Consider the following 21,500-nt stretch of genomic DNA (forward strand, 5'->3'; position numbering starts at 1 on the left):
GAAATTGCATGATTTCTTTGTCTTCCTGGTGTAGGAAGAGACAAATAAAAGACCACCCCCAATACTTTCTATAGGAGGGAAGGTACATTTCCAATTAGATCCAAAAGTCCCAGAAGGTACTCATCTGATGTGAACTGGACACAAATAATCACACTCATACCTGTGGTGGATTTGTTAGTATAAGGCAGTGTATGTTATAAAATATGTTCCTGCCCCTTTTGGACCTGACCCAGATAAATGGCTGCAAACACGGATAGATAAATGGGTGAATGTGTGTGTGTGTGTGTGTGTGTGTGTGTGTGTGTCTGTGTCTGTGTCTGTGTCTGTGTGTGTGTGTGTGTGTGTGTGTGTGTGTGTGTGTGTGTGTGTGTGTGTGTGTGTGTTGATTTCACTCATTAGATGTGATCAAACACTAAGCTGCTGCCAACTTCTCTCACTGCCATTTGGCTGTCATGTATCACATGCTAAAAACAAACTATTATACACATAGTGTCCCTAACCATTTGCAGCCATAGTATTCAGAACATCCTCTCCAACGTGTGGAGCAACTACCGAGTGTCCCAATAAGTCCTGCCTGCCATGTGCACAAGATCTGGTGCTTCCTTGAAACCATTCTGAATCTAAAAGAGGATAAGAGTGACTTTAAAAATGTTGAGCAGTAGCGCTAATCAAGAAAGAACCTGTGCAACAAATAAGTTGATTATTATGACATCACAGTGCAAAAGTGTTTTTTCCAGAACTAATATCATTATAGCATTTTATTTGCATGCTGTTGGATTAAATATAAGCTAAATGGCTATTGCTAACTTGTTATGGCTGATTTTTCTTAACCTCAATGCATAATATTTGTCTAAATACCTTGGAATCGTCTTAAAGAGATTAGGGCTGCTCGATTATGGCAAAAATCATAATCACGATTATTTGGGTCAATAATTGATATCACGATTATTAAAAACGATTATCCATTTACTTTAAAAACATCCATTTATTGAAAAAATTGTTTTGAACAATATGTTTTGAACAGTTGATCACCCTGAACTTTAAGTTTAATTCAACTGAAAAACCACTTGTGTACAAATAAAAATAATAATCGTTTTGTTTCGATTACGTTGTTTTCGTAATCGCTGCAAGCCAAAATCGAGATTAAAATACGATTAATTGCACAGCCCTAAAAGAGATTACAAAAATGCACTTTTTCAGACGTTTGTAGTCATTTTAAAATCTGAACCATACTGTACAGTATATGAAAAAAACCCATCATCATCTGTTCCCCGTACCTTCTCTGAATGAGGTAGTCTTCCAAGATGTCCAGGCAGCGCACCATCTGAGAGAAGATGAGCACCCTGTGGCCCCCGGCCTTCATCTTGGGCAGCAGTTTGTCGATGAGGACCAGCTTCCCGGCAGACTGTACCATCGCCTGCAGGTGGAAGTCGAAGGCATTGGGGCTGTACACCTCCCTGAAGTCCTCCATGATCTTCTCTTCTGCCCCTGAAGAAGGAAAGACACGGGGACGTCAGCGTGTGGATTTATTGCTTTTTTAACAAGATTTAACTTCAGCGCTTTCCCTTTTTTGAGAGTACAAAAAAGGGGAAAGCATTTGAGAGTATTTTTAAATATCACATTTTAGATGCTTGTGCAACATATAAAGTAACATTTCATGAATATTAACCAGAACCCTAACCCCTAACCAGAGATGACCGTAATGCAGTGGTTCCCAACCTGGGGGGCGCCAAAGATCGCAGGGGGGGCGCCAGGCCTCAGATGATTTGAGGCCAAATATCATATTTAGACTTTTTAAAAAAAATTTTTTTTTTACATATAATTGTAAAGCAATACATGATTGTCACTAAAAGCCTTGTCTCTACATTACAATACAATATAACAAATAATTGACTAATTAATTTTAATACAAATTCAAGTTAGTAGCTAAAGGCATAAAAAGACAGAAATGTATAATTATTTCTTTAATAGAAATGTTTCTTCCTGCCCGTAAAGTGTCCAAACCAGGCTTTTCTGGATAAGCGCATTTTTAAAACATAGTCATTGTCCATGCCGGTTTCAGATGGATTATTTGTCATAGTTGCTCCAATCAGATCATTTTGTAGATTATTTACGACTTTTGAATCCACATAAACACATCGGCAAAATCCGGCTTACTCTGAGCATGTGCTTTAAACAGTTTAATCCCTTTGTGAATTGTTTCCACTTGCGCCGTCCTTTAATTTCTTCATACAGCGGGAATCCAAATGAATTAATCCTGAGTCCAATAACCATCAAAGTCACTCCAATAGTGCTCCTTCATTACGCTTTCATCCTCCTTTAACAACATACTTCACATTCATCCAGTTTGTGACAGTAGTTGTAGCATTTTGAGACTTTTAAACTTTAATTACTGCTGTTGCGCGTCCCCCCCCTAGTGTGTGTGTGTGTGTGTGTGGGGGGGGGGGGCGCAACTTCCAACAGGAGTCATTTGGGGGGGCTCTTGGGAAAAAAGGTTGGGAACCACTGCCCTAATGTATAAGTTACATTGTGATAGCAGGAACGAACACAAAAACACGACAGATCCAGTGCATATGCTCAAAATCCAAAATATGTTGAAATGACCATATGTTTGTTTTTGTCTGATGTAACAGTCACTTGTGTAATCAAATGATAGGAAGCTGAACTTAAAAGTGAGCAAAACACACCTCCTGAAGACTAAACAGGAAACTGAGTAATAACAGACCTTCTGCTGCTTTGCCTGCCAAGATCACAATTGTACATTTGAGCGTAATGAACCTATATTCAACTTCATCCTACCTTTGATGAGGTAGGGGTGGTTGCAGCACTTTCTCAGCTCCATCATGGTGTTCACCAGGTTGGGCATATTGGCCTGGCCGGCTCCTTTAGCCAGGAAGGTGAAGTTCTTCTCGAGGATAGCGCGGTAGTATTTCTTCTGAATGTTGGTGAGCTCCACCTCGATGATGGTTTCCTCTTTAGGAGCCAGCTTCTTCTCCACGTCCTCCTTCAGCCGGCGCAGCATCATGGGCTTCAGGATGGCCTGCAGCTTCTGGACCTGTGGGCCCCACGAGGAGGAGACAGTTATATCATGTCCTGCAATGCTGCTTCCCTGGACATCTTCAAGTCATCATTACAAACTCACCTGTTCACCATGGCCTTTGACCCCTAACCCATCACAGTCCCCCTGCTTCTACTCCTACTTATTATTTGAACCTTTCGTTTGTTTGTTTGTTCACCATGTAAAGCGGCCTTGGGTCCCTTGAAAGGCGCTTTACAAATGTAATCTATTGTTATTAATATTATTATTCTGTATCTGATGCAAGATATTGTGATCTACAGATGAGTTGGGTTACACATGCTGAGTCTTAGCTGGGTCTGATTAAGACTATGAACACCAGTGTCATACATGTCCTTACAGAACATGTGTGCATGCTCCAGTGACTTTTCCATTCGCAAGTTAAGACTACATTTGTTGTTTTTAATAATTGTCTTCAAAATGTGATCATAATGCATAATCAGACTTCAAATATGGAAATACGTGTTAAATGACTGATGTATGCAGATGTTAGAAACATTAAAATAACATCAAAACACAGGGGAAGGCTATGTAAGCTCATATTCTGTATTTGATGTATCTATAGCTGTAGAGTTATTATGTATTAGAATGTCTTACTTTTATATTCATATGTTAAGTTTTAAAACCAGTGATTTTATTTTGGTTTCCTATGATGAGTTTGTGCTCACAGCAGAACACCACAGCTTCGTAACTACTCGACCCCGATGAGTGGGCCAGCTTCCCTCTTTTTGTAGTACACACACAGGCCCTTGACTAACACAGTTTTTAGGAAAGATACCCGCACCAGCAACGCTTTCTATAAAACGCTTTCACATTTCCACCGGTACAAAGAGCTTCTATTTATCCTCGCCTGTTGAGTACTAGCTGTTCCAAAAGTGTTTACTTTCAGCAAGAGCACAACACTTCAAACATGATTGAATGCTTTCCTCGAGCATCTCTTTAGGGATTCAGCCTAAAAATGAAATGCCAAGTGTAAAAGTAAAAGGTAAAACGCTTTTATCTTGTGTCAACACACAGTCCAATAATCATGGTTGATGTGGTGGTTCCATCTGTACCAATAGGGTCTTTGAAGCCGTGTTTAGTGGGGCTCTAACAGACAATAATGTGTCAAACAACAACACAAAAAGTGGGGTGTCCTTGTTGAGGACTACAAATGGCACCAGAAGCCCAGACCACATCTGAACTGATTCATTGACATGTGGATTTCTGACTTACGGAATATTTGCATATTGACATATTCTTCATGTATCTGTGGGCTCACCTGCTCTTCAGTCTTCAGGTCTCCAAACTCCTGCATGAAAGGGACTTCTGAGGGGAAGCGTGCCGGCTCCAGGAAGTGGAGCAGGCTGAAAAGTTCTTCCACAGTGTTCTGGAGAGGAGTACCGGTCAGCAGGGCTTTGTGCTCCTGAAAGAGAACAAGACACACACAATGAGAATGTAACATTTGATAATTAGACACATTATACTTTAGAGAACTTGATACAAAGTCTTGAGTCAAAATAGGTGGCATTAGTTTTTAAACGAGAGCTTTAACAATGCACACATATCACACTTCTAAATGTGTGTGTTATGTACCAGGTTCATGAGCTTGAAGCCCTCTAGCAGCTTGCAGTTCTTGTTCTTGAGGCGGTGGGCTTCGTCGATGATAACACAGCGCCAGTCTATGGCGTTGAGAATGGGACAGCCTCCCAGGATCATCTCGAACGTGGTGATCACCGCCTGGAACTTGTAGGCCCCTCGCATCACACGGCCCTTTACAGGGATGCAGGAACATGTGTCAAATTAGTTGACAAAGCATTATTATGTAGTACAAGTGGAAGTGTGTTAAAGTTTAATTTGCTTCATAGTATTATAAATTTGAATGATGCAGAATGTCATTAAGAAAAGCTGTTTTCAGAGAGAATATAATGAGCATGTAACCGCTAACAGTTAGAAACCCACTAATTTGCAGCCTCGTGCTGTTTCAATTCAAAACCATGTTCAAAACCTTTATTTATCCAGGTCAAATCCCATTGAGATCAATGATCTCTTTTTCAAGGGAGACCTGCAGCAGTAGATTCCACAGGAAGACATAAAAACATAAACAACAGAACAACAAAAGGACATCATACAGCAAAATGTACAGGGATTACAATTTACATATCTAACCACATGTACAGGTACCAACAGCATCTGATTTTGTAGCATCCAACCGAGCTTTAAAAACATGTAGTGGTACTAATGTAGTGGCTGTTGAGAGCAAACACATGGCTTACTTTACTACTACACACCTCTTGATTGTGAAGCTATCTCCAATCTAACATGAGTGCACACCTGCTTGTGAGTCTTTTTGCCATTTGTTTATTTGTCCTTCTGGGGAGGCTTTTCTTCACCCCGCCTCTCCATTTGTAACGATTGTCTTGACAACAGTCCTCTAGGGATACTCAGTTATCCAATAAGGCCCTCCCACAGCCTGCTGTAGAGCCGCCTCTCTCTGCGATACGCCTGAGCGCCGCTGACAGAGCTCCCCTCGGGGCTGCGGTGACATCACAGGCTGCTGGGAGACAGCCTGGTGGCGGCTGCGCTGTCTTCTGCTCTCTTTTGCCTTCATTCCTACCACGGTTCGTCTGAAAACTAAGAGCATCTCGCTGCCTGTTGTGACACATCACATGGCCTGCCAACCACAGAAAGCCTCTGCCCAAGGCTCACTAACTACCTAGCAGCCCCCTCACTGTCGGGAACGTGCCCTTTTTTAACACTGTTTTACGCTTCGTTAGTACCGCTTAATTAGGAAGATGTTCTCTTACTCTCTTAAAACGCAATATATCATTGGCTACATTGAATTATCTAAAATGTGAAACTAGAGTTGCACAATTAAAGCTCCACGTCCTTTTGAAATGGCCATATTGAACATTTCCAAATCGCAGTTTGTGCAATATTTGGTAGAGAAGGAAAAAATATATACGTAAATATGATTTTGAATGAGGATCTGTGATGCTGTAGAGACGTCCCTGCAAGTATAACCAATCTTAATAAAAACCATTGTTGAGTACAGACCCTGTGAATAAATATCACACCCGGATCATTACATATATTTTTGAATAGCGTGGAAACTATCATGAATCATATCACAATGTCAGTCGAAATAATGACACCTAGTTATTGTTCCCAGATCCTGCCGACCTACCGAACCTTTAACAATGTCTCAAATAAGATATTTATGTTATTTCTTCAACATTTTCCTGAGATATTCACTATCCTCCAGCTGCCGCCCTCCTTCCTCCTACAGGTGATATTTGCCTGGAAACATTGTGGTAAGTGGGGTTGCTGCATTAGTTACAGAGTCCCAGTGTTTGTGGTTTCGTGTTACATACGGTAATCACGTTCCACCCGGCTTTTCAATATCTGTCTCCTTTTGTTTTATTCAAGCCTCCTGTTTCCAAACACATCATTAGATTGCTCTCAGGACGTCATGCTGCTGACACAGTGCAGCTGCTGTTTTCTAAAAGGCACTGTGATTATTTTTAATCGAAGTGAATCACTGCTTTCCAGTCTGAAGGTAAGCACAGTGACGTTGCTTTTTCCTCGTCCGTCTTTAAAAAGGAGAGGTATGTCAGGGCAAAATAAAAAGGCACATCACTCTTAAAAATTCAATTTGTGTTAGGAAGGCCCGGGTTGATTCATTCCCGGCTACTTAAGGCCAAAGCAACTCATGTGGAGCCAGAACACACAAACAACACTTTGAAGGAAAGCAGTGTTCTTGCCTAAAACACACAATGGAAATAGTTTGCAAATCTAAGATGTATTTAACGTTTAGAAAAGGTTTGCATTTTATAAAAAATGAAATGAAAATTACATTCTCAAGGAATCAGTATCACAGATTATGACTGTCAATGTTGGCTCCTTACACTTTTACACAGTTGAAATCAATATGGATTGCATGTAATTTACTGTCTGCATTGGAGAGCAACTGTCTCGTGTGTTTTTGATTCAGTGGCCGTACTACCCATTAGGCTTTTGGGGGTTTTCCCTTTCCTGTAGTGTGTTGTGATTTCTATGTCAATGCAAAGGCTAAAATCTCAGTTTCCTTCCAGAGGGGATTTCTCTCCCACACACTCCTCCTCCTCCTCCCCTGCCTGAAATGCCTCCATTGGTCTCCTGTGTACTTATGGGCCATAGTGACATCACTACGCAACACTTCTATTGGCTAGCGCTGAAAATAAACGCTGAAGCACAGGCAGTATGACAGAAATAAAAAGAGCTTTTTGAACATTAAAGCATGGAGACATGTCCCAGTAGAGACACACAATACAAGTATAAACCTGCCAATGAGCATAATAGGCCCCCGTAAATGCAACCAATGTTTTTATTTGGTATTTTCCAGACAGTTAATTGAACGTATGTAAACGAGTATTCAGGCTTAGTGAACTTGTACGAGCACAAGACTGTAATGTAATAATACACTGCAAAAAGCTATGTCTGTTTACCTGTGCGTCCCTGAAATACATCTCGTACTGCTGCAGCATCTGCCTGCTGACCATGCTCCCGTGGTAAACGATGACGTTGAGATAGGTCCAAGTACGAAACTCGCGCTCCCAGTTAGCGATGGTGGAGAGCGGAGCGATGATGAGGAATGGCCCTTTAATGCCCACACGGCAGATCTCCTCCAGGAATGTGATGGACTGGATGGTCTTTCCCAGGCCCATCTCGTCGGCCAGGATGCAGTTCCGTCTGACGGGGGAAAGATAATTGAAGCTTAATGCAAGTTCAACCAGGAAGACCGTCTTTAGTCATTCAATCACATGTTCCCAGCTTACTACTCTCTCTCCTCTCAATCAGTGATCGGGGGCGTCACTCCCCAGCTAAACCTACAGAGAGGCGAAGTCCCTCCCTTCCCGGGATCCTCCATGGGACCTTATTTAGGAAAAAGTATTGAAGTCAATGGAGAGAGAAAGATTATCTTTCGAATTTGAATTGTGCCACAAATTACACATATGATGTTTGTCAATTTAAAAGAAAATTTTACAAGGCAAAAAAATAAAATGTGTCCTAAAACTGTGAAGTGACACTTGTTTTTGTGTGAAACCGCTCAATGAACTACATCTCCCATCCCGCACCACACACCAAGATGGCCGTCACGTTGGAACATTTCACTTCTTTCTTTCAGAATGAGGCGGAAAGTATTAAAAGAGGTGAAAATCACTACAAGTCTGGGCATGTTGAGAGCTGTACATACACACAAGGGGAGTTAGTCGGTTCCTAAGAGCCAGCATGCGGGACCGGGACTCTGGGATTTGTAGTCTTTCTAGTTGCGTATTTTTCATAGTCTTATATTTCAACAGTTTTACGACAAACTGTGACTTTTTTGACATAGAAATAATTTTTTAAGATTGACAAACATCATGTGTGTAATTCGTGGCATAATTCAAACGGGATCGAAAGATACGTTTTCTCTCCCCATTGACTTCAATACATAATTTTTCCGAAATAAGGTCCCATGGGTCGGAAGTAGATTGGCGGGACTTCGCCTCTATTCCCACAAGCCTATCATTGTGCATTGCTAAACCTTTAAATCTGCTCTCTCCCCTTCCTCACAGTCGTCCTTTCAGGTGACTCAACGCAGCCCTCCTCCACCTTCCTTTCTTCCAAATCCAGGGTCAAGCTCATCCACTACTTTTCAGACCGACCTCCATCAATCCCTTCATGCCTCCGCCACCACCCGTGTCTAGACCCCAGGGTTCGGTTTTTCCCCTCCCGAATAATATTCCAGCACAACGGGGGTCTAATCGCCAAACACATGCATCTGTGTATTACCGGCAATACATAGTTACATCAAAAGAAAACGTGTCTCGCCTGATTGAAGTGGAGTAGAATACAAACATACGAGAAAAGCGAGAGTGTAAGCCATTAACACGTCAACGTCACCTGTGAGAAAATGCTGTTATATCCCTTGCGTGTTCAACATGTGTCGGGGAAAGGGTGTTTAAACTCTCACCACATTGCTGTGTGAGGTGTAATGTTTCATAAACAACGTAGCGTGTGTTCACTGACAGCATCTCTGTGGCACGTTCAAAGTAAAGAAGATACACGTGTGCTGGGCTACAGAAGGGGGAAAACTACGAGAGGAGGAAACATCCCATGATACTTAAAGAATAAACACGGTACAATAGTCATCATCAGCAGTAATAACAGACCAAAGAGATGAGATTCAACATAATGCGCCTGCCTCTGCTGCGTGGTGTACTCCAGAAAACCATTTATTCAGCTGTCCAGTGGGTGGGGGTATTATATCTTGATGCTAATTGCAACGTGCAGATATTCCCACTGGCCTCTTAAGCAGCTCTGTAAGTTTGATGAATCTCTCTGCGTAGGCACAGAGAAACTCCAGCATGCTCACACATAGAGTCATCTCCCTGGGTTAATGCAAGCACACTGACACTACACTCTTCAGGTGTACTGTGAAGCGCTTCGTTCTGCCACTGTGGGCGAAGGAAAAGGATTTGTTGCAGCACCTGGAAATCAGGAAATCTCACTCTCCTCTCAGGCTAACCAAATGTGAATACAGTCAAATCGCAGCGTGGTCCAACAGGAAAAGCGATTCATTATTCATCAATAATTCACTTTTATCAATACACAGTAGGTTTCCATTAGAATGGGATTACCATTCGGTTTGAAGTGCGAGATATTCATATTAGATGTAATATTTGTCCTTTTTTGGAGAAGTGTGCTGAAGCTACTGGAGCTAGCTTACTTATGCAATGTTACCGATGCCCCAGGGCCAAGGCATTTGCTTGAAAGGCATACAAGTCTGTGACATTTACCTCAGTGTGAACAGGTTGTAGTTAGAATATTTCAAACTGACCTGTTGTACCAGTTGAAGAGGAGCCAGTTGACCCCCTCTAGCTGGTAGTCCCTGAGGCCGTTGCCATTCCTGTATTCCCTCGACTGATCCCTCTTCTTCCACAGATTGGCCGGGGGACGCTCCTACGTGACACATTTTACATGGAGTTAAAAATAGCTTTGAAATTAACTCTACGGTTCAAGTACATTAAGCCAGAGTGCTGCTTTCAGAGGTAAAGCAAGTAGGGAAACACAGAAATCAGTGTTGGGGGGGTGGTTTTCGTTCTGAAAATGTGTACACCTGGAACCACTCAGTGTAGATGTATGGCTGTAAGTATTTATGCATTTGTATTATTTTGGGAAGCGGTGCAGTTCAAACCGATGCTACTGGTAACAATGGCAAGAGAAAATAAATGTAATCCTTTAACCATCCCACAGCGGGGAAATCAGGGTATATGCAGGAATCCTGAAGTCAGATGTAATGCCTTTTAAGACCTTTTTTAAGACCCTTTCCATACATTTTAAGACCTCATCGCCACTTCAAGTTCTAACCGGTTACCTTGGCGACACACTTTACCTCACATTGACTATACACAGTATTGATTGTCCTTCCTCCTTATCTTCCAACCATTTGGACGCAAACTTGCATTTCCCCATAACGATGTTGTTTAACAACCGGCGTAACAACCTTCGTGCTAGGGCTGAACGATTAATCGATTTTAAATCGAAATCGCGATTTGAAATGATGTGATTATCAAATTGCAAAGCCTGCGATTTGTTTTAGTTTTTACATTTATTTTTTTATTCTTTATTATTATGTTGTTGTGCAGAAAAACTGCTAATTAAAGATGAGTCGACTCGCCTATTACATAAAGAGGCAAGCCCACATAAATCAAATCAAATCCAATAAGTAGTGCATGTTGTATCCATTTAAAAAAGTAAGCGAACAGTAGTGAAGTAGCATCCAGTAGCAACATTAATACGTTGTAAAGACAAATGTAAAAGAAAAAACGTTCAATATTGAAGATAGAACATTTTACATGACAAATATTTGTGAAGTCTGGTGACCTTACAATACATACAGCGGTAAAAAAAAGGTTACAATTGAAAACATGATTATTATTTTCTTACCACTTTAAATGTTAGCGATAATTAACTTCTGATAAAACAGAAACTTCGTTCACTCGTCTTAAAGTCACTTTCTCCTCCCTCACATTTGGTGCTAATGATGCCTTTTAATTGAACACTTCAGTACGTTTGGTGGCTCTTCAACACATTCTCAAAAGATTGCACTATAAGAAATCTGTATCTTAAACAAATGTTTTTTATTCATTTAAATGTCTTTCATTGTTGTAAAGCACTTTGAATTGCCTTCTGTTCAATGGTGCTATATAAATAAACTTGCCTTGCTTAAATAAAAAGAAGGGGGATGCTAACGACTTAGAGTTCATATGGTGAAGGATTCCATGAGCGGTATGCGCCGGCCTGTGCCTTTACCTTGGACTTCTAATAGAACTGCTCGGGTCTTGATAGATTGAGTGGGGAAGTTCATGAGATCTTTCTAGAGGGTCATCAAGAATAACTTTTATCCAATGACCTTTTCCCTCTCTGTCTGTGTCTGTGTATTCTCTTGTTCCGATTAACCCAGCCAAATCTTTTTTCTTGTTTTGTATCTATCTCTACGCCGGGATCCGGAGTCGAGGCTGATCCTCTTGCTGTAGTCCTGTGTCTTGGATCCTCTATCCTGAGTTCTGGATTAAGTCGTGGACTTCGGGTCGTGGCCGAACCTGTCTCTGCGGTCCTGCCTTGGGTCTCGTCATGCTGCTTCCCTGATGGCTTCCACAGGATTGTTGACATCCTCGTGGATTCATCTTCTTATTACAGACACATGCATTTCCTAACATTCGGTCTATATGCTGTAAAATGTATTATCTCTTCGATTTACACACGGCATCTATTGCACGTCTGTCCGTCCTGGCAGAGGGATCCCTCCTCTGTTGCTCTCCCTGAGGTTTCTCCCATGTTCCCTTTAAACTGTGGGTTTTCTCTGGAAGTGTTTCCTTGTACGATGTGAGGGTCTAAGGACAGAGGGTCTAAGGACAGAGGGTCTAAGGACAGAGGGTCTAAGGACAGAGGGTGTCGTTTTTCTCATACTGATATTCTGAACAATCTGTGCTGTTGTATTTGCTGTAAAGTGTCTCTACTGTAGGCTATTTTTATTATATGTACAGCACTTTGGCTCGACCAAAAATCCTTTATAAATGTGCTATATAAATAAAACTTGATTTGATTTGACTTAGCACTTCTAACCCAGCTACACAATTAAACAAATGTACAACTTTAAGATACTTTAAACAGTATGGAGTGATAGAGGGACATGGAAACATTGATAAGTGAGCGATGTCTTTCCTTCCTGCAGCGGTCAGACTATACAACCAGCACAGCCCCTAGTTGACCCCCCCTACACACACATCACAACACAGACTATATCACCCGCTGCTGCTAAATACCAACTAACTATGTGCAATATATAAATGCTGTTAATAAGTGTGTAATATATACCTGGCTGCTATATCCTTAGAACTGTTACAAGGTGTGTATTTTGTAAATTGTGTAGCTTGCTGCTGTTAAATACCAACCACCTATGTGTAATATGTGCAATATATATAGATGCCGTTAATAACTAATATATACCTGGCTGCTAAATCCGTAGAACTGTTACAGGATGTGTATTTTCTTTTTATTATGTAACTTTGTATTTTTTATTATATCATAACTTAGTACTTTTTTTTAAAATGCATGTCACATATTTAACATACGTAACATTAAGCTGTCTGTGGCTCTTTTTCCTGCTGTAACTACGCAAATGTCCCCTCTGTGAACTGAAGGGATTCTGATGTGGATGGTCATGACTTACCGTCCTGCGAGAGTCTGGCTTCACTGCCTGCAGCTGCTCAAACTCTTCTATCTTGCTCTGTTCCACGTCGTCCTTCAGCTCCCAGGTGCTGTCTTCATACGCCAGAGAGCTCCACTTCACCAGGTAGTACACCACCTCCTGCAGCAGGCAGAGAGGAGTTAGCGCTGCAAAAGACTAGAGCGAGGCCACGCTCTGCTTTGATGATATTAACAAAGGCTGCGAGGGAGCCCAATAGCATGGCCTTGGGCCTGACTGAGACTGTACAAAGACATCGCTAGAGTGGAGCGTTTACTGAAAGGAACAAGAAAGCTGAAAAAGGGTAAAAGGCACGTAGATACAAATAAACACTAAAGTGCTACTCATGGATATAATTAACCATTAAGAAAAAGGATTCACTGTACCTCTCCTGTGTCTTTGTCCTCACAATACGACACATCCAGCACTCGGTCTACCTCTATATAGTCCGGGTTAAAGGGGTCCTCTTCCCTCTGAAGACGCAGAGAGAAAGAACAAGAGAGAATCAATGGAAATGCCCACTCACCATCTGGTAGCTGAGATAAGTATCACTACTGTATCAACCGAGCAGGCAAATTGATTGTGATATATGCACACAGATGTGCCCGCCCACACAGACTCAAAGTGAATCAAACATCCGGACACACAGAACATTCATATACACTAAGCACACACATTTCCTCTGACAACCAATTGTGGAAACACACGTGCTCATAACATTGTGAATGCGCTCATAAAGAAATGTGTACACAGACACACATCCTTACGTCTGCGAAGAAGAGTGCCCTCTGTGCTTGCTTCAGCTTGAAACGTTTGATCTTCTGCGGAATCCTCTTGTCCTTCTCCAGCTGCTGCTCTGTGGCCCACTCACAGTGTAGGTAGGAGCTGAGACACACACACACATTACATCATTACATGTCACTTGTTAGACGCTTTTATTCAAAGCGACTACATACTCAATACTGTGGACAATCCCCCAATTTCCTGGAGACTTATCCTAACCTTAACCAACACATGCCTAACCCTTACCCTAACCAAGTCTTCACCCTAAAATTAATGATGCCCTTCATGGGGACCTCCAATGTGTCCCCATAATGGAGACGAGTCCCCACACGTGACTGTGACAGAACTAGATCCCCACAAGTTCGTTCGGGATTAGGCTGAAAACATAGTGAATGCAATCTGGTAGACGAGAGATTATGTTTCAAATAGAAAAAAAAAGATTTCTCTGTAAGGGCTGTCGAAGTTAACCTACGGTTCTCTATAATCTTGAATACGTTTATGGCTAGGACGTTTGATTGATGTTCAAAAATGTACATGGCGATACCGAAAGCTATCCCAAGGAAGCGTGCTTGTACTCATATGTAATCACATAGTTCTAGTTCAGCATCGTTTGCAAAGCCCTCAGATATCAGCTTCATGTATTATCTAAATATAGTTTAAGAGTTTCTGTTATAAGTGCAACATGCTATATATAAAACAGATCACACACACTTGCTTAAAGTGGGATAATTACATATACAGAAATATATACACAATATTATTTTGAATCTGTCTGCTATGTATCCTGGTGTAATTAATAAACTGTTAACGAACGCTTACTGTGAATGAACTTACTAGTTTTTGTATTTTACAAAATACTCCTCGTCTTCGACCACCACTCCTGGAGAAACCTGAAAGAGATTCAAATGAACATCTTAGAATTACAAACAAACTTCAAATGAAATATTTTACTTGGCTAATAGCGGTTTTATTATGCTATTTTGAAAAATAAAGGTATGTCATTAAGGACCAAAGTAGTACACATGTGAAAAATGCTACGTAAAATAAGGTAATAAGTAATATTTCAGGTAAACATCTTGCGAAATAGCACAACTATTCATCCTGATTGTGCAGAGATGTACAGTAACAATTAGTAAAAGCAGGAAAATAAACTGCAGCCTATCATCACCTCCTTCTTCACGATACGAGAAGACATGATTTTGTCAACAACTGCAGCGTCCTCTTCACTGGGGTTCTCCTGAAAATGCAGCAAACAGAAAATTGACTTCATATTCTTCCACGGCAGACATTTGCATAATCCTCAGGACACATCTTAATAAAACTGACTTAAGGGGAATCAGCTTACTACTTAAAGGTAGGTAAGAATGGAGAAACCAGCTCGAGTGCGCTAGAATTTGAAAGTACGCAGCCGAAAAAAATCTGCCTCTTCCTTCAGACTTCCTCACAGAGCCCCTCCTCCAACACACACACACAGCACATGACCAATGAGGGCACGAGATAAGTTTGTGCCCAGATGGGAGGCTGACAGGCAGGTAGGCCATCCAGTTATTTGACCCGGGCCGGCTCAGATGATTGGTCGTGCTTTTTACAACGCCACGGCTTCCACAGGTGACGTTTTTTAATGTATTTATTGTCAAAGCATTTAATGTATTCATTGCTATCGGGATGTTAAGAGCATTCCATGGGATATAACAAAAAGTGTTTCTGAAGTGAATTACCTACCCCACCTTTAAGAACTGCATCTACCTGTGCAGAGAAACTAACAAAGTATGAATGATTTAAACGACTGAAGCCAGGGTGCAACTTTAAGACCACATATTTGAAGACAAATCCCATCCTGATTTATCTGCTGTTAAATCGAAGTAACTAAAAATGGGCACTGAATACGCCGGGTGACTGCAGGGGTCTTGGTTTGTACGTCACTATGTGCAAAAAGGACAGGCTGTGCTGCACTGTAATGTCGTGCTGTACTTTCAAGATATGTGTTCTTGCTTTTCGGTATATAAGATTAGATAAGATGTACTCTGTTGATCCCAATTTGGGAAAGGTTTGCGTCGTAGCAGCATAAAAAACAAAGCATTGCACATAGAAATGAAAAGAGTAGAAATACAATTCTAAAAATTACACATCTCAAAATAGAAATAAAACATTAGAAAATATACAGTTGACCGTGAAGATAAAATATCTATAAACTGTCTGACAAATAAAACACTATTAAAAAGGGCCGATAGTCAAATAAGTTATTTTTAAATATGCATGTGCCACACAGAAAACGTCTCTTTATGGAAGCCAAAAAACACTTATTTTATATAATTGTAAGTTGGGCCTACACTACAGTGTTTTTTTGATGGTTTCTAGATATACAAGTCATTCATTCTCTTCTTCTTAGCTTCTAGGTAGTTGAAGGCAGAGCTGCTCACCACAAAGAGCTGAACAGCCGGCTGCTTGGAGCCTCCAGAGCTCGTTTTCTTGGCTTTCACAATAACCTTGACCTCGTCATCTGATAGCCGGGCCTCCAGCTCTTCAGAGTACTTCTTTCTCTTCACCTGCCGATTTGATCTCCTCTTCTGGAAAAGCACAACAAGGTGGAAAAAAGACATTTACAAAAGATATTCTACGTATCTGGATGAATTCATACATCAATTTCAACACGGAAAAATACAGAAAACACTTTTTAAAACCTGACAATGTGTTAAATGGATCAACCAGGCAAGTTGGATTAGGAACAAATCATTGATTGCAAATTATTCAGACTGATGTATTTTAACATATTTAGCCTTTAACTAAATATTGTTCAATGTAATTATTGCACTAGTCCATACTGCAAATGAAATTAAACTTCTATTAATTGTTCAGCTGTAGTCTCAGCAGATGTGAACATTGCTTATGATCAAATTGTACCATACACTCGTGCTAATTGACCCTAACGCAAACATATAGGGGAGGGAGGCGTGTGGCGCAGTGGATTAGTGCGTTGTGCGTGGTTCAAACCCCACTGCAGTCAGCATGTCGTTGTGTCCCTGAGACACTTCACCCCACATTGCTCCTGTGGGGATTGCCCACAGTATTGACTATGTAAGTCGCTTTGGATAAAAGCTTCTAACAAGTAACATGTCATGTAATGTAGGCAATTATTTGTCAATTTAAAAAGGTTTCACTTATGCATTTTGCAATCACATTTGACATAAACAATACATTCCTCCATTAGCATGCGTTTTAACAAGGACTGTCTTAGCGTATGAGAAAAAGCATACATTTCCCTGTGTTACCACTATAACAACCACTGTCATAAATCTTCCCTTTTTAATAATCACAGTTGTGAGTATCAAACTACTTCTTGCTCAGCTAAACGAAACGATTTTGCCGTTTCCCATTTTCCTCTCATGTAAATCAAAGTAAGAGCAACAATGTCCAGACCTTGTGGTTACTATTGATCCAACATTTACTAATGTACTGTAAGTTATTCAATCTGACTGTATGTCATATTTGATAGCTTATACAAAGTCGAGCCAACTATTTATGTATTTATAAAATGACATGAGGATAGTATCCCGTCTACAATATGTACTCCATTATCACTGATTGAATTACACTAACTCTTATTGAAAACATGGGTTCTGTTGAGTCTTTTTTAGTCATCAGATTATATAGAACATTTCAGTCAAACTAGTCTAGCCAAAACCAATAATTTGTCATTTTAGTATATATAAATAAGATTATATCTTGTCCTTATTTGATGAAAAACACAGGTTGAATGATTAAGAATGCAGCTTTGCAGAGAGTCTCTGGTCAGGTTTGTGGTGTTTTTACCAGCTGTGTTATGGCCACATTGCTTCCCTTCTGATAAAACAATGCATTCGCTTTTTTTTCTCCGCCTCATTGTAGCGAAAATGGGCCCAAATATCACATCGTTTCTTTCTCCCAAGCAGTGGTAGCTTTAGACTTTTTCGTTGTCAGTCATTTTGACGGACAGGATCGTAACATTTCCGTCATAATCCATTATTATCCGTCGAGTGCACAATTTATCACTCACTCGCGCTGACTGGGGGTATTCGGTTAACGCGAGTGCGACCACTGCTCCCAAGCCCTGTTGTTGCCATTTTATTTTCTGTTAAATAAGGTTAGTTAGACCATGAGTTAGACCCGAGTCTTCCTGACAGTTCACAGTGTGCCGCTGCCCGGTGTAATTCAAATCTACCGCCGCGCGCAGCACAGACACACAGCTGCTGCCCTGCCGCAGCCCCGGAAATGGAACTGCTGGGAGAAAAACTGACTATCAGAGATGTAACGTTATCTTTGATAATATTTCGTCTCCTCATTTTTCGTCAACGAAAGTAAAGAGAGATTTTGGCATAGTTTTTATTTAGTAAACTACATTTTCGTCTCGTCACTTTTCGTCAACGACATTGCATGATGATTTCGTTACAGTTATTGTTAACTGTCGTCGGTGCCGTCTCGTCATCGTCTCGTTTTCGTCATGGAAAAAAAGGTTGTTGACGAACATATTTCATCATAGTTTTAGTCAACTAAATTAACACTACAACCAAGGAATACATTCAGAAAAGCATTATGCCAACACAATTCCAGCTTCTTGCTATTCCTTCCTGTCAGGCCTTTGTAATTATCATAAGCGTGGGCTTCTGTATTCTGCATCGACACACCGACCGCTCCTAATGATAATATGTAGTTCATTAGGAATAAATGCCACTGAGCCAAAGTTAATTAGGTGTGAAGTATAATATCCCCATGGAGAATAAACCTTCACATCCCCAAACCCAAGCTGACCAGAAACCAGGAAGTGAGACCTGCCACCACAAAACACCCGTGAGGTGGCCATGCTTTTTTTCTATCCGTCAGTCATGCTGCTTCCACAGGATCCTCCTAAATGAGTCATCAACTGAGTGTTTTAATTAAAGCCAGGGGCACCACTTAACCAGCATCATTATGTCATAGGCAAAAGTCCGGATGGGAGGCAAAGAGGAGGGAGAGAGGTGATGAGGCGAAGAAGGGAGACACTAGTCATCCACATGTCACTCTTAAAATAGAGGATCATCATTGGTAATGAGGCAGTGGGCAAATGACGATTGCGTTAGAATAAAATAAACTCACAAGTGGCACTTCAATTATAAATCACATCAAATAGAAAATGGCCATGGTAGTTATTATACTTCACTTAAAAAGGTGCCCTACTATGCTGGTCAATAGTCAATAGTCTGCAACGGCTAAAATCCCACAGAGTTTCTCTCTCACACCCCCCCCCCCCCCTCTGCCTGAAACACCTCCATTGGACGCCTTTGTTAACTTTAACAACATAGTGACATCATTATGTAACACTTGTGTTTCTTTTGGCTTGCGCTCCAACACATTGTATGTACGTGATAGGAAAAGGGGCGGGACGTCTCTAGGCGGTTAACCAATCACAACAGAGCCGGACAGCTAACCAATCAGAGCAGACTGGGCTCTGGTTTCAGACAGAGGGTGAAAAGAGGTGCTGCAGCACAGGCAGTATGAGAAGAATAAAGAGCTTTCTGAACATTAAAGCTTGGAGACATGTAGAGACACTACTTACTGATATACACCTGAACATCAGCAGGAGAGGACTCTTTAAAGTAGAGACACTACATACTGATATACACCTGAACATCAGCAGGAGAGGACTCTTTAAAGTAGAGACACTACATACTGATATACACCTGAACATCAGCAGGAGAGGACTCTTTAAAGTAGAGACACTACATACTGATATACACCTGAACATCAGCAGGAGAGGACTCTTTAAAGTAGAGACACTACATACTGATATACACCTGAACATCAGCAGGAGAGGACTCTTTAAAGTAGAGACACTACATACTGATATACACCTGAACATCAGCAGGAGAGGACTCTTTAAAGTAGAGACACTACATACTGATATACACCTGAACATCAGCAGGAGAGGACTCTTTAAAGTAGAGACACTACATACTGATATACACCTGAACATCAGCAGGAGAGGACTCTTTAAAGTAGAGACACTACATACTGATATACACCTGAACATCAGCAGGAGAGGACTCTTTAAAGTAGAGACACTACATACTGATATACACCTGAACATCAGCAGGAGAGGACTCTTTAAAGTAGAGACACTACATACTGATATGAACCTGAAATGTATGCTAATAGGCCCCTTTAAAGGACACTTTTATCCAAAGCAACTAGAATATCATCTCTACAGCTGCAGGAGGAAATCGATTCAGTATTTTGCACAGGCTTAGATGATTTCGTTTAGCACTTGTTTTTTGTACCTTATAATAATCTCAACCTCAGATGAGCAATGTTCTAATGTTCCAGAGCTGAACTTTTAGTTAAAATAGAATCATTACTCTGGATTTGAAATAAAAACTAAGTCATTATTACATTTCGCTTTGTTACGTTATCAAACAAACGTTCAATTCCTCGAGGATTTCAATTTCACTGGAGCTGTTGCAAGGCAAGGCAAGGCAAGGCAAGGCAAGGCAAGGCAAGTTTATTTATATAGCACTTTTCAACACAAGGCAATTCAAAGTGCTTTACAAAAAATGAAAGACATTAAGAAAATGGCATTTAAAATCAGTCGCAACACAATTTCCTCTAGAATGTAAAACTGTTAAATGCAGGTGAGTCCTGCCGTGTTAGTCAGTGTTAACGGTGTGACTCAGTGTTGTGCAGACACCTATTCAAAGCACAGAGGCGCAGGGGTCAGATTTCACTTATCATGGACAGTTTACAGACAACACAATGGTGGAGGAGAAACAAAACCATCCGGTGTTAATGATCAAAGAACGTCTTTTCTGCTAAATGTAGACAAATTGTAAAACTGGTTTTCTCAAAATTCTAAACTGGTGGGAAATGTTTCTGCAACATGTTCATTGTGGTTTGACCTAGATTATGTCTCGTTAGGGATATCTCCATCATCGGGATGAATAAGGTTACTTGAGATAGCCACCCACTGCCTGACCCCCACATGAACCACTGAGTTGATCCTCAAGCTGAAGCCTTGAAGCCTTCCTCTAAGCTCCAAACAGTGTGAACAGTCAGACAGAGGACAGTGCACCACATGTATCAACAAGTCGTCTAAATAAGGCGGGGAGCTAGATGAAAATCTCACAGTTAGGATTAATATTGTAATTTGATAAATGGAGATGAAATACACTCCGAGTATTCCCAAGCATCACAGCCCCATTCACACTAATAGTGGCTTGTATTGTAGGTTTATATGTCAGTGTGTGTGTGTGTGTGTGTGTGTGTGTGTGTGTGTGTGTGTGTGTGTGTGTGTGTGTGTGTGTGTGTGTTGGATCTTACAGAGTCGTCATCCTTAGAAGAGTGTCGAGTGGGAGGTTCATCGTCTGACTCCGCTGAAGACGCCTGCTTTCGTTTTTTCTTCTTCCCAATCTTGATGACAATTTTCCTGTGGGAGAGAAAAGCACAACATGAATAGACTGAGATGATGAAGGAGAAATGAAAACATGCTCAGAGTTCTCACACACTACCAAGTGAACGGCATTGTTGCTGATAGGAGTCATTTGTGTTGACAAATTGACTTAATGACGCAGCCGTGGTGTTACTGCTGATCGTCTGAAAGTTATTAAATCTACGCCTGTCTCTGTGACATGTTTCATAGAATCTATAATTGTGTGACAACAGATAACTATAGCCATTGATATATTTAGAAAATGACATTAGGATGAGAGCCTGTCTACTAAATGTTCTTAGCAGACATGTCTTGCAGATGAAAGAACATGATGTTGACCATTCACACTAACCCAAATACAGAAAGTGAATACAGACAGTTTCTCCATCCTCCTGAAGTTCATACAAATTAATTCATACACAAATAATTCATAAATGAACCAAGGAAAACACCTA

General features: G+C 40.9%; 1 protein-coding gene across 11 annotated transcripts in view; it reads right to left on the reverse strand.

The window, feature by feature from the left end:
* Positions 1–21,500, reverse strand: part of chd9 (chromodomain helicase DNA binding protein 9) — an 85,244-nt gene that overhangs the window by 25,506 nt on the left and 38,238 nt on the right. For all 11 annotated transcript variants that reach the window (XM_034220880.1, XM_034220879.1, XM_034220878.1 and 8 more), the window contains 13 exons: positions 20,937–21,042; positions 16,031–16,177; positions 14,779–14,847; positions 14,445–14,500; positions 13,595–13,712; positions 13,214–13,300; positions 12,813–12,950; positions 9,918–10,039; positions 7,543–7,786; positions 4,652–4,828; positions 4,338–4,481; positions 2,800–3,055; positions 1,278–1,488 (listed from right to left, as the gene is read on the reverse strand). In XM_034220880.1, coding sequence (XP_034076771.1) covers positions 1,278–1,488; positions 2,800–3,055; positions 4,338–4,481; positions 4,652–4,828; positions 7,543–7,786; positions 9,918–10,039; positions 12,813–12,950; positions 13,214–13,300; positions 13,595–13,712; positions 14,445–14,500; positions 14,779–14,847; positions 16,031–16,177; positions 20,937–21,042 — 1,875 coding nt within the window. The remainder of the gene's footprint in view (positions 1–1,277; positions 1,489–2,799; positions 3,056–4,337; positions 4,482–4,651; positions 4,829–7,542; positions 7,787–9,917; positions 10,040–12,812; positions 12,951–13,213; positions 13,301–13,594; positions 13,713–14,444; positions 14,501–14,778; positions 14,848–16,030; positions 16,178–20,936; positions 21,043–21,500) is intronic.

The sequence above is a fragment of the Gymnodraco acuticeps genome, unplaced genomic scaffold, assembly GCF_902827175.1.
Source record: "Gymnodraco acuticeps unplaced genomic scaffold, fGymAcu1.1, whole genome shotgun sequence".
Lineage (NCBI taxonomy): Eukaryota > Metazoa > Chordata > Actinopteri > Perciformes > Bathydraconidae > Gymnodraco > Gymnodraco acuticeps.